Source organism: Balaenoptera musculus, chromosome 1, assembly GCF_009873245.2.
Source record: "Balaenoptera musculus isolate JJ_BM4_2016_0621 chromosome 1, mBalMus1.pri.v3, whole genome shotgun sequence".
Taxonomy (NCBI): Eukaryota; Metazoa; Chordata; class Mammalia; order Artiodactyla; family Balaenopteridae; genus Balaenoptera; species Balaenoptera musculus.
This window is the reverse complement of record NC_045785.1, coordinates 123,495,291-123,517,768: the sequence shown is the minus strand read 5'-3', so window position 1 is coordinate 123,517,768 and position 22,478 is coordinate 123,495,291. Positions and strand designations below refer to the sequence as shown.

The 22,478-nt window shown below is 45.7% G+C and overlaps 2 protein-coding genes across 2 annotated transcripts in view; both read left to right on the top strand.

Moving 5' to 3' along the window:
• CD247 (CD247 molecule) overlaps nucleotides 1-22,478 on the top strand; it is a 78,802-nt gene that overhangs the window by 8,440 nt on the left and 47,884 nt on the right. The window lies entirely within an intron of this gene.
• LOC118900096 (V-type proton ATPase subunit e 1-like) lies at nucleotides 11,622-12,227 on the top strand. The gene is made up of 2 exons (XM_036862304.1): nucleotides 11,622-11,763; nucleotides 12,118-12,227. Exons 1-2 carry the CDS (start codon nucleotides 11,622-11,624, stop codon nucleotides 12,225-12,227), a joined length of 252 nt encoding a protein of 83 aa, XP_036718199.1.

The window sequence follows — 22,478 nt, the reverse complement described above, 5'->3', positions numbered from 1 at the left end:
CAGATACCTGGGGATCTCCCAGACCCACTGTTGACATTGTTACCAGCGTTGAGGTGACAAAGGAAGGTGGAAAATTGTTGTTCTCATAACTCAAGGTTAAAAACCCAACACAAATAGTTCCCTACGGTGAGCCCTTCTCAGAGTGGAGGCCCAGCACACAGAGTTTCAGGAACACGTACCCGTCAGCAGAAAATGTCACCAGCTCCCCAAATTCTCACCAGTTCCTCCCACAGTGGCCATCCTCTGAGTTTTGACTAAAAGAGTCAAAATACATTTGATGCTTTTCTTTCTTCCTGCCCTCAGAATAGATAAACAATTCAATAAGGTGGCTTGTGGTGCCCTATTTTGGCTGTCGAGAGTTGGTATCGCCAGACTGATAGCTATTTTTAATATCTGGTTATTCAAACCATCTGAATGGCACATTTGCCCACAAGGGCCGCCTTGCTCCTCCATTGGGAAAGAGAGCGTGGAATTGGAAGGAAAAGGGAGGAGGTGCCTGGCAGAAAATGGTGCAAATGGTGCATTTTTAGGCCTTACAGACCTTTCTAAGGCGACGAGAATTTAATTCTGTGTCCTGTCTTTTCTTTGCAACAGCCAGTTGAAAATATGAATAAAAAAAAAAAGTTTGCTGCTTTAAAATACTTCTTGATCTGCCGTTCTTGCTAAAGTACTTAGAATTATACATATCTTTGCACCATGGCCATGATCCAAAGGAACCAGAGCAACTGAGAAAACTGTTCATTGGTGGTCTGAGTGTTGAACATTTTGAGAAGTGGGGCACACTCACAGACTGTGTGGTGATGAGAGACCCCCCAAACCAAACATCCCAGGGCCTTTGGTTTTGTGACTTACTCTTGTAGTCACACGAGGTGGATGCGGCAATGTGTGCCTGACCGCACAAGGCTGATGTGTGTGTGGTGAAGCCAAAGAGAGCTCTTTCTAGAGAGGCTTCTGTAGAGTCCATCTAACAGTGAAGAAAATTGTTCTTGGTGGCATTAAAGAAGACACAGAAGAATATAATTCAAAAGACTACTTTGAAAAGTATAGCACGATTGAAATCACAGACGTTATGGAAGACAGGCAGAGTGGAAAAAAGAGAAAAATCTGCTTTTGTGATTTTTGGTGATCATGATACAGTTGATAAAACTGTTGTTCAGAAACACCACACTCTCAATGGGCATAACTGTGAAGTGAAAAAGACCTTTTCTAAGCAAGAAATGCAGTCTGTGGGATTGCAGAGAGGTGGAGGTAGATGTGGCAACTTTATGGGTCATGCAGGATACGTTGGTTGAAGAGGAGCCTGTGGTTGTGGATGTGGTGGCAGCGGGATGACGGTGGTTATAGTGGATCTGGAGGTGACGGTGGCAACTACTGTGATGGTCCTGGTTATAGCCTTAGAGGAAGCTAACGTGGTGGTGGACCAGGATATGCAAACCAAGGTGGTAGATAATGCTAGCGGTGGCAGAGGGTATGACGATTATAATGAAGGAGGACATTTTGGCGGTGGTAACTATGGTAGTGGAGGATACTACAATGATTTTGGAAGTTATAGTGAACAACAGTAATCAAATTATGGGCCCATGAAGGGGGGCAGTTTTGGTGGAAGAAGCTTGAGCAGTCCCTGTGTTGGTGGTTATGAATCTGGTAGTGGAGGGGTGGATATGGTATCAGAAGGTTCTAAAAACTCAGCAGAAAAGGGTTGAAGTTCTTAGCAGGAGAGAGTGAGGAGTCGTCAGGAAAGCTGCCGGTTGCTGTGAGGCAGTCGTCCCAAATGCATTAGAGGAACTGTAAAAATGTGCTACAGAAGGAACAAGGATCCATAGTCAGAAAAGTTATTGCAGCTTGAACAGGAAAACTTCTTGTTCAGGGCTGTCATAGCCACAGTTTGCAAAAAAGTGTAGCTATTGGTTACTGCAATGTTGTGTCAATTAGATGTACATTCCTGAGGTCTTTTACGTCTTGTAGATTTGTCTTTTTCATTTCCTTACATCAGTATCTTGTCTTGTAAATTGTGATATTGGTAACCAGGAATAAAAATTAAGGAATTTTTAACTTAAAAACAAAATAAAACAAATCATCTGGTAAACCACTTGACTTATCAATGAGCAAATATTTACCAAGCACTTCTCTTGTGCCCCAAGGAAAACAAACAATTCTGTAGATGCTTGGCCCAACCAGTCCATTGACGAGGCCCGTGTCTTGGAGATGGATGTTGAGTGATTGAGAGCCCACAGGTAAAAGAAAGCTTCCCTAGTTCTGTAGGTCATGTTCTCAGGTTTTATGAAAAAGTCTTAATTTCCCTACAGGCTTGCTTCTTTATGGTGTGGTCTAATTTTCATCATTTTGTGAGCCTGTGCTAATTTCCATGCTGAGTTTAGTAGCAAAGGAGGCGTATATCAGGAGATACCAACCAAGACTATTTTGAGCTAGGCTAGAGAGCTTCAGAAATTTCCCCCTTTGATTTCTTCAGATTAGAGAGAAATCTTTGTCTTTTCTCCCACTTCACTATCAATGCTTCAAAACCCAGACCTATATAAAATACACAAATGCTTTCTGGACAAAATGAATCTTGTCTGTTTTCTTTGGATTTCGGTGGGAACAATAAAGATTGAGCTACAAAAGGTTGGCAAAGAGGCTTATTCTTTTTCTTTCTATTAAGTGTAGAGGCTTCAAAAGAACAGCTCAGAAAGTCAAATAATTGTATCCACCGCAGCTCACCCATCCATCTCCCTGCTGACCTGGCCTGTGAAATCCCCTTTAAAAACTTGGCCAGCTCTCACCTGCCCATTGCAAATGCTGTATTGTCAAATGTTCCCATCCATAATTCCACAAGGGAGGCTGCTATAAAGCAAATTCCTTCCATTTCAACAGAGTATCTCGTCAGGACTAGCGCTCCGGGGTGAGGGGAAGGGTGCCTCTAATTTTCAAAGCTTTGTAATTTCATCTTGGAGAGGGAGGTACTTGGAAACCAAAAACGGATTGTGAATCAAGTTATGATCACAAACTCTTGCAACCCAAAATGGCCAGTGGGGAGGATGTGAAAGGGAAGGTTTGGAGAGCAGTTTTTGATCTTCATGACAATTTCTTGATTTCTTTAGTTTGGAAAAAAAACACATCTGTTTGTTTCTAGCTGTGGCTCTAAACATAAAGCCTCAGACTCAGAGCCGATCTAATTGCTGGTTTGGTTTCAGGCCATAGCTTCCTCAGAAAATTCCTGTCAGCCATTTTGAAGAGCACAGAATGGCTCCTCCGTGCCAAGGGATTAACAGAGGATTTGGCTGCTACGGGATTTTAAAATTTGGGGGGTGAATATTTTGCAGCAGCATTCAAGCCTGGAGTAATTGCAACTTAAAAAAGAAAGAAATCTAACCTCAAAATTGGCTAATCATCTCAGATTCAGTGCAGAGTGATCACCCAGGGAAGCAGGTGTTGTGCCACTGGGTCCTCTCTAGGGAGTCCTCTCTATCGTCCTGGATGCTTTCCACGTAGAGTTCCTTCAAACCCATGGTCTTCCTCCAAGTTTGACCCTATGACGTTATCTTTGTCTCCCATCATCTTCATTCCTTTTCCCTCGAAGGTTTTTAAAAAATCCTTTCCAAGGGAATACACAAATCACATTTAATGGGATTTTGAATTATGCAAATTCAAAATAATGCAATACAAAAACTTAATAAGGTCTCAGTTTATGTGCACTATTTACAATACTGTGACTCCGATTTTGTATTTATTCCTGTGAGAAATTAACTTGAATTTTGCAGAATCATCAGGAATGCACCTCTCATGTAGTGTAACTACTTCGTGATCAGAAGGGGCCTGTGATAATATCGTGATTAGCTGAGGTGGGCATGGGGGATGCTGTCAGTGACAAGAACAGTAGGCGGAGCCTCTCGGGAAAGATTTTCTGTGACCCAAAGATTTTCTGTGACCTTGCTCTGGTATGACAGAATCACGGAATATATGAGCTGGAGAGGATAGATACCTTCAAGTTCTACTTCTGGATTTTACCAGGGAAGAAATGGTGGTCCAAGAGATCAATAAATCAGCCAAATGTCATGTAGCAGAGTCAGCTCTTGAACCCAGGATTTTTGATTCTCGCCCCAGCTATCGTTCCTCTGGGCCGCCAGGCTGCCCTGTTGTAAAGGAGTGGTGTTTCCTGAGCTGGGCACTTGGGTCTCAGGTGTGTGCAACGAGGCCTCATATTGGAATGGCAACTGCAAGAGGGCTGCGGCTGGCTGGACCACGTTAGTTCATCCTAGCCATGAGGCCCTGACGGTGGCAGACGGGCCACTTCCGTGAGCAGGGGGACAGCCTTCAACTATTCCAGGAGGCGCAAAAAAGCACTGGGTCATCCCTACCGTGAGGAAACCCCGGATGGGGACAGTTGATACTGCTGGGGAGCCTCATTTGATCAAGTTCCCATTGTTTTTAAGTTTTTTGCCCATTAATGTCACAGGCCCTGACCTGCCCACCTACAAGACAGCAGGCTGTCTGAGGGCCTTGCTTCGCAGGACCTACTCTCCTGCAGCCTCTGGGAGAAGATAAAGTCAGCACTCCTCCCAGAATCCTGTCAGGAGACAGGCAGACAGTGGACAGGCAAAAAGAAAGCTAAATACACACACACACACACACACACACACACACACACATAGAGCCAGAGTGCTTTTTTATTGGTATAAAATAAAAGTTTAATGAATGAACATGTGACCCAAATTCCATATATTATTAGTACATATAGGTTCAGAAAATGCCTTATGTATGTAAATTATACCTCAACAAAGCTGCTTTTTAAAAAAGAAAATATCAGCCACATACAAGGGGACCTTCCCCTGCTAGATGAGGCCCTTGGAAAGTTTTGTGGAAGAGAATATTCTAACAACACTTAAAATATACTTAGGAGAGTGTTATCGAATCATTTAGTAATGCAAGTGTTCGTTTTCTAATTTAGCTATTTTCATGAGTGTGAATTTTCACTTATTAGATTATCATAGATTATCATAGCATAGACAGACACATTTAATTTTCTTAAGGAGGGATGTGCCCAGATTTTCCTGTCAGTTGCTCACCAATGGACGACCTCCCTTGGGTGAGCAGGATTGACCCCTTGGACTTGGAAGAATTTCCTTTTAAGAGCTTTCTGTGATGCGGCTCTACCTGGGTGTCTCACCTGTCTGCCTGGCACCCCATTCATGACTAAGAGAGACAGATAAATTACCTCTTTGTGCAGATAACTCAACGGCATCTTAAACATCTCTGCTGTGACTGCCCCGGGGCCATGGTGACCACAAGGACAGTGACCCGCTGATCCAATGCCCTGGCAGCCAAACTCACCTCTAGTCATGACAGGGCATCTGTTAGGTTAATCTAGCTGGAGAGAGAAGACTAAAACCAATGAGAGAAAAATCAGGTAATCTTTCTATGAGTGAAGAGGGTATGTTTTAACGATACATTTCCTTGTCGGAAATATTATCAGAGGTAGAAATAAAATGCAGAGCATAGCCTTGCCTTCATTCATCCTAAATGTATTTTCTGAGGAAGCACCATTACACGTCGGGTGCTGCACCGTGATAAATCCCAGCTGCTGTGCTTGGAGAACTCACAGTTTCGAGGGCTGATAGATGTATCCGAATAGTCTGGTAAAGTGATACGAGCTGCAGTAACAGTTAACACTTGTTGAGAGGATCTTGTTTTCTGTGTTGTTTACATGCATTAGGTCAGCTAATCCTGTGGGACTTTTATTGGTGTCCTCTTATGCAGGTGGGGAGCTGAGGCCCAGGGGTACAAAGCTGGCAGAGCTGGACTTTGGCCCCAGTTAACCTGGCCCCCACCGTGAACCATATTGCCCCTGGGTGCGGGATAAGAGCCTACATTTGTCATAAACTTAGAGGGAGGAGTTGAGGTTTGTTTGCCACAAAAAAGTTGGAAAAGGGCAGATCTGGTGTTAGGAACAGGATGTCTTACCTCAGGAAATCAGGAAACACCAGCTAGGGCTCTTAGTAGTCCCCTGCCCATCCCTGGAAACTCATTCCCCACCCTCAGGATGGTTCTGGGATGAGAGCCTGGGGGCACCTTCCACTCATGGCCCTTGGGACTGAGACACATAGCCCACACCCACTCCAGGCCCAGTACTGACTTGCCTCCCTGGGACCAGCTGCTCACATGAGCCAACCTTCCTCATCTAAAGGAGCTGACTCCTAAAGGCCTTGTACTGAAGTTTATAACAAAGGGATTGTTTCCCAGACTGTGTTCTGCAAGATAGGAATGCTGTACCAGAGAAAGAGGGGACAGAAGTATTGGAAACGCTAGTCTGAGCAAACTTAAGGAAGGTTTTGTTTGTTGTTGTTTCACTGCAGGACTTGTCAGAACCTTCTCTCTGCAAACGTGCCTTACACATCTCCAGGAGGAAGAGAGGGAGATATAGCATGCAGTGCTGTGCTAATTGATTTGACCCCATTTGGCATTTATTTTTTCAGGGAACCCCTATTAAATGGCCTACAGAATACAGATCGAGAAAAGCTCAATGGAGGACTGTACTGAGTGGTTCAAAATGTGAGGGCTATCAGAAAGCTAGGCTGGAGGAGTAAAGGGATGCACTTTGGGGTCAAAGGATTTGAATGTATAGGACTTAATCCAAAGCAGAGGAGAGGAAGACACCCCAGGAAAGGGAAGTATATATCAAAGGCATGACAGCAGCATGAGTGCAAATGCCCAGGTAAGGGCTTAGAAGCTCCGTCCCTTTTGAGCAGCTCTCGTGTCCTACTCACACCTCCATGGCAATCAGGACAGGCAAAGGATTGGGGGGACATTTTGGGGCACTGATTGGCAGGATTGTTCCAATGAAAAGAGGGGCCAATGATACTTTACTCTTCTTACATAACCTATGTATTAAATTCTGCAACAGAAACTCCCAAAAGCAGAGGAAAGTTTAGCACATCCTTTGTAGTGGGCGGTGCCTGTTCATACCACGTTGGCCTCCCCCTCAGCACTGGCCTGCCTTCCAGCTGTCGCCATCTGCACCTCGTTGCCCGAGGCCTAGCTCTGGCCCTGGAGTCCGCTCCACCCTGGGCACCTACAGGCTGCCAGTACAGGAGAATTAATGCCCTGCTGGGGCAGCCCTCAGCCAGTGACTGAATTCTAACCCAAAAGGCTGTGCTGTCACGTGTGGTAACTCTGCACTCCCTGTTCCGTGCTGTTTCCTTGAATTTGCCAGCATGATGAAGCCCCGTTGTTAACAGGGGTAACTAGCCAATAAGGCTCCGTTTATTGAGTTCCTTCCTGTTCCTGCCAGACTCCCGCACGTATTTACAATATCCATTTCCTAGGGCTGCTGTAACCAAGTACTGCAAACTGGTTGGCTTAAAAAGCAGATATTGATTCTCTCACAGTTCTGGAGGGTAGAAGTCCAAAATCAGTGTGTTAGCGGGGTTGGTTCCTTCTGAGAGAGAATCTGTTCCATGCCTCTCCCCTAGCTTCTGGCTGTTTCCTGGCAATTTTTGGCACTCTTTGGCTTGTAGATGCATCACCCTGATCTCTGTCTCCATCTCCACATGGCCCAGTCTGTCTTTGTGTCCAAACATCCCCTTTTTATAAGGACACAGTCCTATTGGATTAGAGCCCACTCCAGTGACCTCATCTTAACTTGAGCATCTGCCAACACGTTATTTCCAAATAAGATCACATTCACAGGTACTGGGTGGTGGGAGGGGGGTTAGGACTTCAACAATCTTTTGCAGCGCACAATTCAATCCATAACACCTACCAATGCTTCCTGGGAACATCTCCCAAATAAAGTACCTGTATTCCAATCTTTGTCTCAGGGTCTGCTTCTGGAAGAACCCAAACTAAGACACCCTTTTGAAAACAGTACCTCAGGGGTACAGAGAGATTGTGAAACTTCCCGAGTACCATGTAACAAGTCCCTTGCTGAAATTATGATTTGAGTCATCATTTTAATTTCTTACCTAAATACAAGAAGATACTTCTCAACCTCTCCTAAGACTATCTGGAAGAGTTGTTTCTATGATGGCTCGATTTATTTGTTTTGAACACCGATTGTCATTCACCATGATGTGGCTCAATGAGGAAGGGAAAGAGACATGTTAAATGCACCGGGGTCTTTGCCATTAGGTATCTCTAAGGGAAGGACAGTTCTAGCTCAAGGCATAGGTGTTCGTTTCCAGCCCGGTTGACTGTCAAGCTCCTGCGGAAGTGACTGGTGTAGATGCAGACTGTGGGGTTGCTGGGCCAACTTGGTCCCCTCCCTCCCTCCGGAAGATGGAATAAACATGTCAGAGGGGAGGGTGCTTCCCATCTCAGGAGCACCGGGGTTGCCCTTTAGAAAAACATCGCCAGCACATTCTGCAATCTCGAAATGAATCTGAATGGTAATTCAAGAGGCAGGGCTTGTTCTGGATTTTGAGACAGTTCTTCTACCTGCTCCAGACCCTCCTTTCCCAAGCTCCATCTTGACTCCACGTAGCAGTGGTCTGGATGGCAGAGGGACCCTGACAGGAGGAAGGGCTAGGGTGGCAGCTGTGGCTGGCACCTCCTGCCTTCTGTGTGGTCTCCTTGGCTGGTGAAGGAAGAACAGACGCATTTGTGTTTCCAGGTCACAGCTGCCGGGGGCCCCGGCTGTGAGGCAGGGTGGTTCCAGTTCAGTTCTGAGTCAAGAAATGCTTCAAACATGTTCTTCTTGGCAAGAGTCACCAGGAATTGGCCATTGCTCTGTAGCTTTCTGCAGTCCATGAGCATTTAAGAAACTGGATGAGGGCCCTGACTGCAAGGAAAGGCCTTGTGAGTGTGTTTTAGTTAAGAATAAATTTTGACTCTAGTGAGACATGCTTGTTTACAAACACAGGTATGTAGACCAGGACTAGGGATGACCTTGATTTTCTCTGCTGTTGCAGGAAGATTGTGTGTGTGTGTGTGTGAGAGAGAGAGAATTAGGAGGCAGGAAAGGGACAAGAAGATGTATTAAAAGGATATTCATGGCAAAGAAAGTAATTTCTAGGATTCCTTTTCTCTTCTTGCTAGCGCCCAGCACCTCAGGGAGCTCTGGGCTGTGGGTGTGGGAGGTTGTGAGAGGACAGTGTTGACTAGAAGCAGCACAGCTTTTATTCTACTGCTGGAAAACGGCCCCCTCCTTTGTGAGAGAAGGCCACTCTGTGAGGTTCACATCGTCAACAAGGAGTCCTTCTTGCTCAGCTGATTCAGGAGAAAGGAACCACATCCTGAAGCAGAACCGTCTTCATTTATTTCAGATTCTTTCCCTTGTTGCCAACTTTCCATTTACCTTTAACTTCCATCTCTAACGATGTTTATCGCGTGCCTGCGTGCACCCGGTGTTTCCACATAGGGTCCCATCACATGGCCCATTCAGTCTTATGACAACCCCATGAGGTACTCGGCATCAGTACTCCATTTTATGGGTGAGAAAACCAAAGCTCTAAGAGACTAGTCTCAGGACTTGTCGTTAGTAAGTGGTGCTGCCTAGGTTTGATGCCTGCCATTCCCAGGGTTCTCTGTGCTGAGTTCCACCATGAATACGACTGCAGAAAGAGGTGCCATCAGAGGAGGGGGCTATGGTGTGGGATGCTGAGACCAGGTCTGAATCTCTCTCTGGGCGATTAGGGTGCTTCTGACTATATGTCTCCCCATAGGCTTTAAGACCGACCTGCCCCAGGCTCTCTCCCTGGGGCACAGGGACAACCACCAAGCCACCTGCAGCCTGCACCTCCTGCCAAGCACCATTTGCAGTTGCTCAGGGTCCACCCACTGACGTGTGGTAACAGGGTTGGATGCAATTGATCGAGGGCTGCTGGTAAACACTTACTGGATGTTCTGAATGGGTCCGGGAGTGGTTACTCCTAGGAAAGCCCTGTCCTCTGGCCAAGTCCCTTCCCCAGGGCTAGCTGGTCATGACTAATGTGCGGCGTGGTCTTCCCTCACATGGGGAGGACGGTTTCTCAGACTCTCCTCTATCCTTCTTGGCGTTGCTCAGACCCCATCTCTGCTTTGAAGCCTTTGCAGCCCACCCAGCTCGCAATAATCCCTCCCTTCACTGAACTCCTCAGGCTTTCACCGTCGGCCCCTCTCAATCAATGGTGAAGAGCATGGGTTCTGGAGTCACACTTAACTGGGTTCAGAGTCTACTTTCGGTACTTTCCAGTTGTGTGTCCTTGAGGAAAATAAAGGCTTTCTGGATCTGGGGCTCTTCAGCTGTTTAATGTGGGTAATGATACCTACCTCAGAGGGGTTTAGTGAGGAACAAAGTCTTTAATGCATGAAAAGTGTTGGGCTTGGTGTGCAGCACATGAACAGCTGATATACACCAGCTCGTAAGGTTAGTGCCCTGGGCTGTCGTTGATTGCTGATTCACATCATCATTCAACTCTTGTATTATTAATTAACTTTTTATGTATGTAGTTACACGTTGCTTTTCCAAGTGAAAGATTCTGGAGGCAAGGGCCCTGACATTGTTTGTGTTCTTTTTATGCCTAAAGTATTTACCATTGGACTCTCTCGAATGAAACCCAGTGGTTAAGCAGAGCTCAGCAAACTTTTTCTCCAAAGGACCATATGGTAAACATTTTAGGCTTATGGGCCACAGGTCTCTTTCACAACTACTCAACTCTGCTGGAGTAACACAAAGCAGCCATGGACGATATGCAAACCAGTAAGCATGGCGATGTTCCAAAAAACTTTGTTTACAAGCAGGTAGCTGCCCAGATTTGGGTTGTAGGCCATATTTTGCCACCCCTGGTTAAGAACAATGGGATCAGAAGTCAGATGCTTGGGTTCAAATCTACCTCCACTTCTTCATATGCCTGGTTTTCCAGCTCTGCGTCTGAAAGGAGGCCCCGTCAGTAAGTGTCTGCCCATCTCTGCCTGATCCCAGCCCATAGTACCAGGGAGACACCTGAGGTGCCCTCCTTAGGCAGCTGCACAGCTGGAGTTGGTGGTTGGCTTCGGTGAGCAGATAGCACAGGTGTGAGCTTAAAACAAAAAATGGCCTACATTTGCTGGGGGAGTATCTTCAAGGTCGATAGCTCTCTCACTAAAGTGAAATGGAAACCCCAATGTGATTCGGCTGGCCTGAGTGATAAATGCACTTGTTATTATTCTCTGATTCGCTCTGTTCATGGAGAGTTTAGTCACAGGAGTTTCTATTCTCAGGAACTCACAGCACATCACAACACACAGCTTAATTGTCCTCATAATAATTCTGCCCTGCATAACAAGCCTTTACAGGCAAGGGGTGGGGGGCAATTATGAGAAATCATGTGTGTTAGAATTGCTACCCGTGCTTCGAGATCATCAGATAAAAGTTAATTAATAACACACGTACGTGTACAGGCCACCTCTCTAATCTTAAGTTCAGGTTATAATAAAAGGATGGCATATTCTATTTTCAACCTTTTTTAACCCTTGAAATTGTGTTGATTTTGAAAGTAAAAATCCAGCATCCTGTTAAGTTAAAGAAAGACAAAAACAGATGAGAATTATAGAGCAGTAAGAGTCTGGCTCAATGTGGTAAGAATTATTGCAGGACAAGAAAGCACTGGGACTTCCGGTGGGACCAAAGTGAGGCGGCGGGGCAGGGGCTGGCACCTCCCGCCGCAACCATGGCATATACCGGCCTCACCGTGCCTCTCGTCGTGATGAGTGTTTTCTGGGGCTTCGTCGGCTTCCTGGTGCCCTGGTTCATCCCTAAGGGTCCCAACCGGGAAGTTATCATCACCATGTTGATGACCTGTTCAGTTTGCTGCTATCTTTTTTAACTAATTAATTAATTTATTTATGGCTGTGTTGGGTCTTCGTTGCTGTGCGTGGGCTTTCTCTAGTTGCGGCGAGCAGGGGCTACTCTTCGTTGCGGTGCACGGGCTTCTCATTGCTGTGGCTTCTCTTGTTGCGGAGCACAGGCTCTAGGCGCACGGGCTTCAGTAGTTCTGGCACACGGGCTTCAGTAGTCGTGGCTCACAGACTGTAGAGCGCAGGCTCAGTAGTCGTGGTGCATGGACTTAGTTGCTCTGCGGCACGTGGGATCTTCCAGGACCAGGGATCGAACCCGTGTCCCCTGCATTGGCAGGCAGATTCTTAACCACTGCGCCACCAGGGAAGCCCGCTGCTATCTCTTTTGGCTGATTGCAGTTCTGGCCCAACTCAACCCTCTCTTTGGACCACAGTTGAAAAATGAAATCATCTGGTACATCAAGCATCACTGGCCTTGAGGAAGAAGACCTGCTCTCCAGTGCTCAGTCATTGAGGTCACAAAGAAAACTCCTCTAGACGCAAAATCACCTCCATACCCAGACCACCTTCCTTGAGTCGCCCGCTTTGGCCGTCAGCTGCCTTAAACATTCACACAACATTTGAATATTTATTCTACAAAGCAGTATTTTTTCCTGTCACCTTTTTTACACTTTGATGAATGATGTGCCTATTGAATCTAAACTGTGCTGCCTCTATAAAATGTTTATGTACTCTTCCGAGATAGAAAATGCTGTTCTTCTGAGAAATGACATTACTCTCTCCTTGGGAACTGTGGATCTGAAGATGGCTCCTGCCTGCTTACAATATGAGAATCAGCGACGTGTTTAAAAACTGTTACATGACAATAAGACTCCAGTGGGGCAGTCAGTAGGAGAACATGTTCAGAGGGAAAATCTGTCCCACCAGAACTATACCAAAGTATATTTTCAGGATGAATTTCTTATTTCTGCCCTCTTTTGGAATAAATTATTTTTCTGCTTTCTATGGAGGAAAAAAAAAGAAAAAGAAAAAAATAATTGGGTAATGTCAAGATCTCATCATCGGGGAAATGGAAAGCTACATCATAAACATCATCTGCCTAATCATCCCAAGCCTTCTCATTGTAACGAATGTATTGTCTTCTCAGAGGCAGTAATCTCCTTTGGGACATGAGTAAAATAAGTTGAATTCTGTTTCCCTTTCATGATATAATGAGTATTTCTCCAGTGCAGCATAAGAAATAGAATATCACCCAGGAGAAACTTACATAGGCAGTGATAATGTGGAAAAATCTAATAAAGAAAACCCACATGCCCCATGGAGGAGAAGCCCTCTGTGTGTGTGATCGTCATCTTGTGAGTGGTTCGATCACACTTTATAGTTTTGCCAAGTGCTTTAATGTAAATTACTTCATGAAAAATTCACATCCCTTTGAAATGTATAGGTTAGCCCCCTTTTATTGGTGGAGAAGCTAAAGCTTAAAAAAGATAAGTGATTTGCTCAAGATTAGTTATTGGTAGAGCTGGAAATTGAATTCCATTCTTCTGGGTCCAAATCCAAGCTCTTCTCCCAGAAAGTTACGTGTGGACAGGTTGTAGGTATATCTGTGGCCTGGAGCGGTGGCACTTTTTTTTTTTTTTTTTTTTGAGTGGAAACTGCCTGCGACACTCTTTTATTTATTTATTTTTCCTTTAAGGCTACAGAAAATCTGCACATAGACAAGGCAATTCTTTTCTTATAGAAAAGAATACATTCAACTAAAATTTGCACATGAGCTTCCATTATTACACTTACTTTCATTTTCTATTTATTTTCCTCTTAGAGGTCAAATTTTCCATTCCTGATTTTAACCCAAAGAAGGGCTAAGTAAATTCCATGGCCCACTCTCGAAGAAGGCAAACTGGAAAAAATATACAATGCCAAATGACTAGCCTAACAGGGTGTGGACACCTTGGTCACCACTAATTCTTGTACAGTTTAACCCTAGCGACAATTTTGCAGGAACAAAATAGCTACTGTTTTTGATATTTGGTCTCCAGGTGTGTCAAATACCTTTTGATTGAGTGCTCGGAGCAGGGCTTTTCAACCTCTGCACTGTGGCATATGGGGCTGGATAATTCTTTGCTGTGGGAGGCAGTCCTGTGCATTGTAGTACATTTAGCAGAATCCCTGCCCTCCAGCCACTAGACGCCCATAGCACCTCCAAGTTGTGATAACCCAAAATGTCTTCAGATGTTGCCAAAATCCTAGGGGGCAAAATCTGCCCCTGGTTGAGAACCGGTGGATTAAAGTCATCATTTTTGTGGGTTAATCACTCATTGATGGGTTAGGCCCTGATGGACAATCTAGTCTGACTTCATTTTGGTCATTAAGTTGACCAGCGCAGGAGGCTAGCAATAGATCCATTGCTATTCACTTTCCCCCACAGGGCTGCCCTGTGAGAATGGCTTTTTGACAGCTCTTCCCAAGGGCAACAGCTATAAATCATGGAAAGCAGCCACTTGACATTGGGTATCCACAGCTGGCAAGTGCCTCCTTCCGTCTTCCATTTGCATTTCCATCCAGACTGTGGGACTGAGGGAGGTCAGTTTCAGCAGGAAGTGGAAAGTGCATAGATTTATGAGGCAACCAGACCTAAATCGAAATTCTGGTTTTATCACTACCTAGCTAGGTGACCCTGGGCAAGTGACTGTACCTCTCTGAAACTGTCTGCTCCTTTATAAAATCAAAATAACTCTACCTACCTTAAAGAATTTGGGAATTAAAGATAATGTGTGTAAAGGGCTCAGATGGAGCTAGGCACATAGTAGCACTGTAATAAATGTTTTCTATTACTATAAATAAAAAAAGAATGAATGCCTGAACAGATAAAGTTAGAAATGTCAAATGGAGTGTCTGCCAGTGGCCAGGTCTGTCTGGGCTAATCTCAAGTGTTTTCTGATGATCTCTGAAGCATGTGCCCATCTCTAGCTCCCTCAAGGCCCTCTCCACCTGTTCTCTCTCCAATGTCCCTGTTCCTCTGACTCTTAAGGGACCTGAGTGTTCCAGAACAAATGGTCGGAAAGGTGTGGATTCATGTAGAAATATGTCAAAGCATTGTTGGTTTTAGCAGCTGATCTGTTCTGGGGTGTGAAAAACAACCAAAGTCACTAAGCCACAGAGGGATAGAAATGTGAACAGATGGGCAGATGGGAAGGCAGCTCTTGACCTGAGCAGCACAGAAGTCGCTGCCCTGGCCAGGGCTGGAGGATAGGCTGAGGGACAGGAAGGGTGGCAGAGAGCTGCCACGGCCAGGATCCCAAGGCCAAGCTGCTAGCACCCATCACACATCTGCAACAGGGTCTATACTAGGCACCAAGGAGAAAGGACCAGACCCTCAATAGAATATTTGGTCAGGACAGCCCTGGGTAAAACGATAAAGGAGACTTTTTTAGTACCATCTCTCTTCCCCTCTGCATCATGGAATTTATGCTTGGTAAAGAAGCTAGGAGATCTCCTTTGTCCTAATCCCTTTAGTTCACTGGCCCCAAGAAAGGAGGTAGCAGAATCATGAAGCTGCTGGTTGAGCCAGAAAGGTGCTGGAGGTGGAATTCAGGTCATGGATGGGGTTCGGTGCCCCTTCTATAGGGAGTTCCAGGTTTGTTCCAATTGACAGTTTGTGGTTCTAGATCTTCAGCCCAGGATGGACTCCCAGCCCAGTGCTCCTTCCCCCATCCCTGTGTCTTATTTTAACTCTAAATTCTAGGATAATAGGTATCCAAGGAGATCAGTACTGTTTCCAAATCAAATACCAGCAATATTTACAATCTTTGTGTCCTTATTTACTTGATGCTGCCCCTAAAAGTAGTAATTCACCACCAAGAAACGTTCTCCTGTCCTAGAATACTAAAGAAAATGAGAAATAAGCAAAAGATGACTTGGAAGTCAGCAATTCTACTGCATCCTATTTAAAACTGGGTGGATTTTATTACCTGCTTTTAGAACCTACAACACACACACTTTTATTTATTTTATTTTTGGCTGCGTTGGGTCTTCGTTGCTGCACATGGGCTTTCTCTAGTTGTGGTGAGCGTGGGCTACTCTTCGTTGCAGTGCACGTTGCAGTGGCTTCTCTTGTTGTGGCACACGGGCTCAATAGTTGTGGCTCGCGGGCTCTAGAGTGCAGGCTAAGTAGCTGTGGTGTACGGGCTTTGCTCCCTGGTATATGGGATCTTCCCAGAACAGGGATCGAACCTGTGTCCCCTGCATTGGCAGGCAGATTCTTAACCACTGGGCCAACAGAGAAGCCCAACACACACTCTTTAAAACACAACATTTTTCATATTTTAATGATTACAAGGTCAAAGCATACTTATTGTGGAAAACTTAGTAAGTATAGAAAAGAACAAAGAGAAGACAAAAATCATTTTAAAAAATTTTGCTACCAAGACTCATTAGTATGTTGGTGAGTATCCTTCGAGGTTTGAATATGTGCATTTAGTTTTGTAACTTTTTTTCACGGAACAATAAATCATAGCCATCTTTCCTTCTTGTTAAGTATTTCTCTATATCAATTTTAGTGCCCATAGAGTGCCATAATTTATGCCACCACTGCCTATTGTTGGACATTTAAATGGCTTCACATTTTGATGCATTATGAACAGTGCTGCTGTGGGCATTCCTGTGCATATATCTATATCCACATTTGGGGTTAGTTCCTTGGAATAAATTCCCGGCGGTAGACTTGCTATGTCTCCCCTCCCCTCAGTGTCCCTGCTTCCTGGAGCCTGCCTCTGGTGCATTCATGGGCCCAAACTTTGCATCACCCACCTTCCTCGTGAAGCTTCCTAAACTCCAGGCCTATCTCCATCTGTTGGAGATCTCACGTGTGACAGGGTACACATCACACCCCTCCTGGCCTGCTCTCCAAAGGGCAGAGCTGATGGCCATTTGTAACTATGGTGGTCAAGACCAAGAAGGGTTTCTCTTCCTCTCCTTATCAGTCAGACTTCTCCATTCCCCACTGACACCATTATCATCAGACATACTTCGTTAGGAAAAGGAAGGGAAGGCGGAAGATGTGGAAGAGAAATGAGAGAATGGAAGAGAATTTGCAAAAAATACAGCAACAGAGTGACGAGTCTTGGCTCTGAAGGCAGACCATCAGCGTTCGAATCCTGCTCTGCCATATTCTAACTGTGTGACCTTGGGCATTTAACTTAACTTCTCAAAGCCTCAGCACCTCTATCTGTAAAATGGGTGCAATAACACCTATCTCATATGGCTGTTGTGAGGATCCAAAGACGTAATGCGTGTTAGCCCTTGACCCAGGGGCGACACTGAGAAAGAGCTCAACTAAGTAACATCTGTCTCTCTTTTTTTTTTTGCAGCTTTTTTGTTTTTTATTGAAGTATAGTTGATTTACAATGCTGTGCCAATCTCTGCTGTACAGCAAAGGGACTCAGTGTTACACATATAGACATTCTTTTTTTTAAATTTATTTATTTATTTATTTATATTTATTTTTGGCTGTGTTGGGTCTTCGTTTCTGTGCGAGGGCTTTCTCTAGTTGCAGCAAGTGGGGGCCACTCTTCATCGCGGTGCGCGGGCCTCTCACTATCGCAGCCTCTCTTGTTGCGGAGCGCAGGCTCAGTAATTGTGGCTTACGGGCTCAGTTGCTCCGCGGCATGTGGGATCTTCCCAGACTAGGGCTCGAACCCGTGTCCCCTGCATTGGCAGGCAGATTCTCAACCACTGCGCCACCGGGGAAGCCCCAGACATTCTTTTTTAAATATTCTTTTCCATTATGGTTTATCCCAGGAGATTGGATGTTGTTCCCTGTGCTAGACAGTAGGACTTTGTTGCTTATCTATTCTAAATGTAATACGTAGTTTGTATCTACCAACCCCAAATTCCCAGTCCATCCCTCTCCCTCCCCCCTCCCCCTTGGCAACCACAAGTCTGATCTCTATGTCGTAACAGCTGTCTCTTGATGCTTACTCTGTGAAGCAGAAAGGGGAAAGCTGGAGAAGGAAAGGGGAAGATGGAAAGAAAAGAGAAGAAAAATTAAGAAAATGGGGGGAGGGGAGGCAGGAAAGGTTTGAGGGTGGCAGTGGAATCATTTTCACCTGCCCAGAAGTGGAATATGTATGGAATCCAAAAAAATACCCAACCCCTTCCCCCCACCTGCCATTCCCCATCGCCTTCCTCTCTGCCCCCAGTAGACCCCATGGCATCCGGGGAACGAAGCCTTCTGTCACTGTGGGACCTGCTCCTCCAAGCTGACACCACGCTGGATGTCCCTGGACAAGACAGCTGGCTCAGACTCCTTCCCTCACACCCACCCACCGCGGGGTCCCTTTGAGATGGATTTGAGTGGTTTCTCACATCCCACTTGGGGCAAAATGAACTGTCAGTTCAAGAAGAGGTTTTGGGGGGATGTGGTGTCCCCCACCTGGGGCTAACCCTGGCCAGGGAGGTTGCCGATGATTTGAAGCTGGAGACGACAGCCTACGTGAAGGGAGAGGGAAATTCCCCTCCGTGCTAGTAAGAGGCTTCACAGAGCTCACCAGCCTGTTGTTTTCTTGGTGGTTTTTTCTTTTGTTTTTTTTTTTTCTTCATACATATCAGCTTCTAAATTTTACAAGCTGTTGCCTACCTTTATCTCTGAAAGCAGTGGAACATGTTGGACTCAGAAAAGTAAGTGACAGTGCACGGGAGAATAATGGATGGGGTGACAGAGGCAAGGTCTCCTGCTTTCCTCAGCGCTATGAGGGTTAAGCCTTTCTGTGGACAAGCAGGCTGCTCACCTCTTCTTTCTCTCCTCCTCCCTCGCAGACGTGGAATGTGACAGTCTTAACGCCTAAGACAATTTTAACAGTATGTGCTTCTAAATTCCGCACCCCCCTGCCATTTCTTATTGTGGTAAAATACTCATAAAACTTACCCCCTTAACCATTTTATGTAGACACTTAGTGGTATTGAGTATATTTGTATCACTGTGCAGCTACCACCATCTATCCATCCACAGAAGTCTTTTCATCTTGCAAAACTGAAACTCTATACACATTAAACAATAACTCTCCCTGCTCCCCTCCCCCCAGCTCCAGGCCACCACCATTCTACTCTGTGTCTGTATGAATTTGACTGCTCTAGGTACCTCATATAAGTGGAATCATACCGTATTGCTCCTAGTGTATCTGGCATATTTTACTTAGAATAATGTCCTCAAGAGTCACCCATGTTGTAACATGTGTCAGAATTTCCTTCCTTTTAGAGACTTGAGTACTGTTCCATTGTATGTATATATCACATTTTGTTTATCCATTCATCTGTTGGTAAATACTTGGGTTGCTTCCACTTTTTGGCTAGTGTGAATAATGCTGTTATGATCATGGGTGTACAAATATCTCTTCTAGACTCTGCTTTCAGTTCTTTTGGGTACATACCCAGAAGTGGAATTGCTGGATTGTGTGGTAGTTCTATTTTTAATTTTCTGAGGAACCGCCAAACTGTTTTCCACAGTGGCTGCACCATTTTGCATTCCCACCAATAATGCACAAGTGTTCCAATTTCTCCACATCCTCATCAATACTTGTTGTTTTCTATTTTTTGATAATAGCCATTTTATTTAATTAATTAATTAATTTATTTATTTTTTGGCTGTGCCGCACAGCATGTAGGATCTTAGTTCCCTGACCAGGGATCGAACCCGCGCTCCCTGCAGCGGAAGCACCGAGTCTTAACCACTGGACCTCCAGGGAAGCCCGATAATAGCCATTTTAATAGATGTGAGGTGGTCTAAATTTTTTTAAAAGGAAGAGAAGCCAAAGCTAGGATTTCAGAATTTATAAATATAGAATAAAATATACTATTTTAAAATGACAAAGAAAAATGACAAGTTAATTTAACAAACTAATGAGTTTAACACATAAAAATATAATAACTGCTTATGTAAGTTCCTTCTGAGATGTCAAAGGAGAAAAGAGAGAAAGAGAGGGGAAAACAGAAAGAATGGGAGAAGAAAAATTAAGTAAAATGGGGGCAAGATGAGGAGAAAAGGTGAAAGGGCTTTGAGGGCAGCACCTAGAATAATCTTTTTGGCATTAGGAGGCCATTGGCCCTCCAGATGCGCCCCAGCCCTCCCGCCTGTGTGTACGTATTTTTCTGAGGGACATGGGTTGCTTTCTGCAGTGATTCTCTGTGCTGGGAGGGACACAAAGATGAACAAGCTGCTGTTCCTTACTTGGGCCAGAAGGTCAGAAAAAGGGGGTGGAGATGGGGGGCATCTGGCGACTACCCCGGCTCTGTGTCCCAGGCGGGGAGGCCGGCTTCCTCTCTGGGTCTGCCTGTCCCAACACCCCAGCGCGGTCACAGATCAGAGGCAGGGCTGGGTGGCATTCAGTCTCGTGTTTCATGCACTTTTAAAGCCGCTTTTGAAGGAACGAATGCATCACGGTTCTTTCGTTTCAGGGAAAGCGCCTGTGAGAGAGCAGGAGGTGGGGAAAACTCAGAGCTGGGAGGGGCCGCCCTGGGCTTTGGTCCAACAAAGCCGCCGCTGCCCAGCAGCTGGGCTCTTGCCCTTTGAAAACCGATCGGCCAGGAACCCCTCAGCCTCTTTCCCTCGGGCCAGTCACATCACATTTTACAGATCTCAGGAAAGAAGACCCAAGTCCCTGTCCTCTGGGTTTGTGTCCTGGCATCCCCGACGTATCAGTTTTCTAGGCAAACACAGGCTCTAGGTGAACAGCAGCATTTTGCTTCTCTGGTCCCTGAACGGGGTCATGCTTCCATGGAATTCCACGACCAAACCAGATGAATAGAAAGAAAATGAGCAGAGCCGACTAAGTAGACAGGGCATTGCTGGTGTCTCAATGGTTGTGTCACCTATTCAACAAAGCAGGCAGGAAATCTTTAATTAACCCTGTTTCCAGACGCAAAAGCCCGTGATAACATTTTATCCTATTTGAATACGTATCTTCAAAGAAGGCGATGTGGGAGCCCTTTTATTTTTGTTATTGGACTGCTAATTTAACACCATGTATATTTTAAACTGTCGTACAAGAACACAAAACCTGTACCTATAAAACACAGAGGATGGGGGAAAATCCTTCCTGGAACTCTCCCTTCTCTCTTCCATTTTTATTCCACAGTGGCACATTCCTCTTGAGAAAATCCTGCCCTGGATTTTTATTAGTCTTTTGTAGGCAGTCAGGTATTAAAACCTCACAAATCCATTACGTGCTTCTCAGCCCTGCTTTTCAAGTTGCCTCTCCACGAGGTGTGGACTAATGAAATGGAGGGGGAAGCAGCTGTTTTCTCCCTCTTAGAAGAGGCTGCGCCCAAAGACAGACCAGCCTTCAGAGACCCTCAGGGCAGGCTTCCTCCCTGTACTCACCATATTCTTCCTGCCCCAAGTTTTAATTTAGAACTATTTGAATTACCAGAATATGCTCCCATATGTGGCATAAAAATATGTCTGCAGGGCTTCCCTGGTGGCGCAGTGGTTGAGAATCTGCCTGCCAATGCAGGGGACACGGGTTTGAGCCCTGGTCTGGGAAGATCCCACATGCCGTGGAGCGACTGGCCCCGTGAGCCACAATTACTGAGCCTGCGCGTCTGGAGCCTGTGCTCCGCAACAAGAGAGGCCGCGACAGTGAGAGGCCCGCGCAACGCGATGAAGACTGGCCCTCGCTTGCCGCAACTAGAGAAAGCTCTCGCATAGAAACGAAGACCCAACACAGCCATAACTTAAAAAAAAAAAAAAAAATGCCTGCACATATAGAAAGGGATATATTGGTTTTGCTCCATCAGAGAGGGTCTTTTTCTATTTTGTAAAAAAAGTCTCAAGATTACCATTATGTCATCTTAGCAATGAAATTGTTTAAAAATTTTTGTTAGTACATATGCTAATAATATCTTAGAGCCGTATTCTGATTTCCACTTTACAAGGCACTCTCATAGTATTATCTCGTCAGCGCCTCCTCACAAACCCTTTGAGAGAGGGATTGTCATTCCCACTTGACAGATGGGGAAACTGAGGTTCTGGGTGGCTGACTGAGTTCCTTAAGGGAACACAGCTAGAGAGCAATACTGTGGGACAAGGACCTGCATCTTCCAATGCCCGGTCCAGTGCTCGTTCCCTTTGGCCCTGCTGCCTTGTCACAAAAAACACTGGATAAAGCATTGTTGGAAGGATGGTGGGTCCGGCTGTGTGAGATTCGTGACCCCTTTGGTCAGAACGGCCGAGTGTGGTTATCAGTTTGAGCACTGGACAAAGGCACCAGGCTGAGGCTGCCGGTGGGTCCTGGAAGCTTCCTGTGCCCCCTCACAGTGGGCGCCCAGGAGCACCCAACTGAAGGAGGGGTGTTGATAGCCTAGGGCCGGCCTCCGCAGAGAGGCCTCTTTCTAACTCATGCAGAGGTGCACGAACAGCTGGCCGTGGCCCGGCGTTAGTGGTCAGAGCTCTTTCACAAGGTGGGAGGGGGCTTTCCTGTGCTGACCCTCTCAGTAGGCGGCAGGCCCCACAAGCCAGAGAGAGAGGATGTGGTAGCAGAGACTGGCCTCTGCAGCGTGGGAAACAGATCTGCCTGCCATTGGAGGGGTGCCTGCTAGAGTGTACGCTCTGCCCTGAGCTCAAGTGGGGCGCTGGATGGGGGCCTGGGCCTGAGGAGGTCGGGGCTCTGGTCCCAGTTCTGCCACTGACACCCTTCTGTTTTATTTCTATATTTCCGTTGACACAGTATGTTCAC

What these genes read in the sequence shown, in the direction of transcription:
- LOC118900096 (XM_036862304.1), top strand. Translation starts at nt 11,622, where the DNA reads ATGGCATATACCGGCCTCACCGTGCCTCTCGTCGTGATGAGTGTTTTC. An exon ending in GATGACCTGTTCAGTTTGCT is followed by an intron (nt 11,764 to 12,117) that starts GCTATCTTTTTT and finishes CCACCAGGGAAG; the next exon opens with CCCGCTGCTATCTCTTTTGG.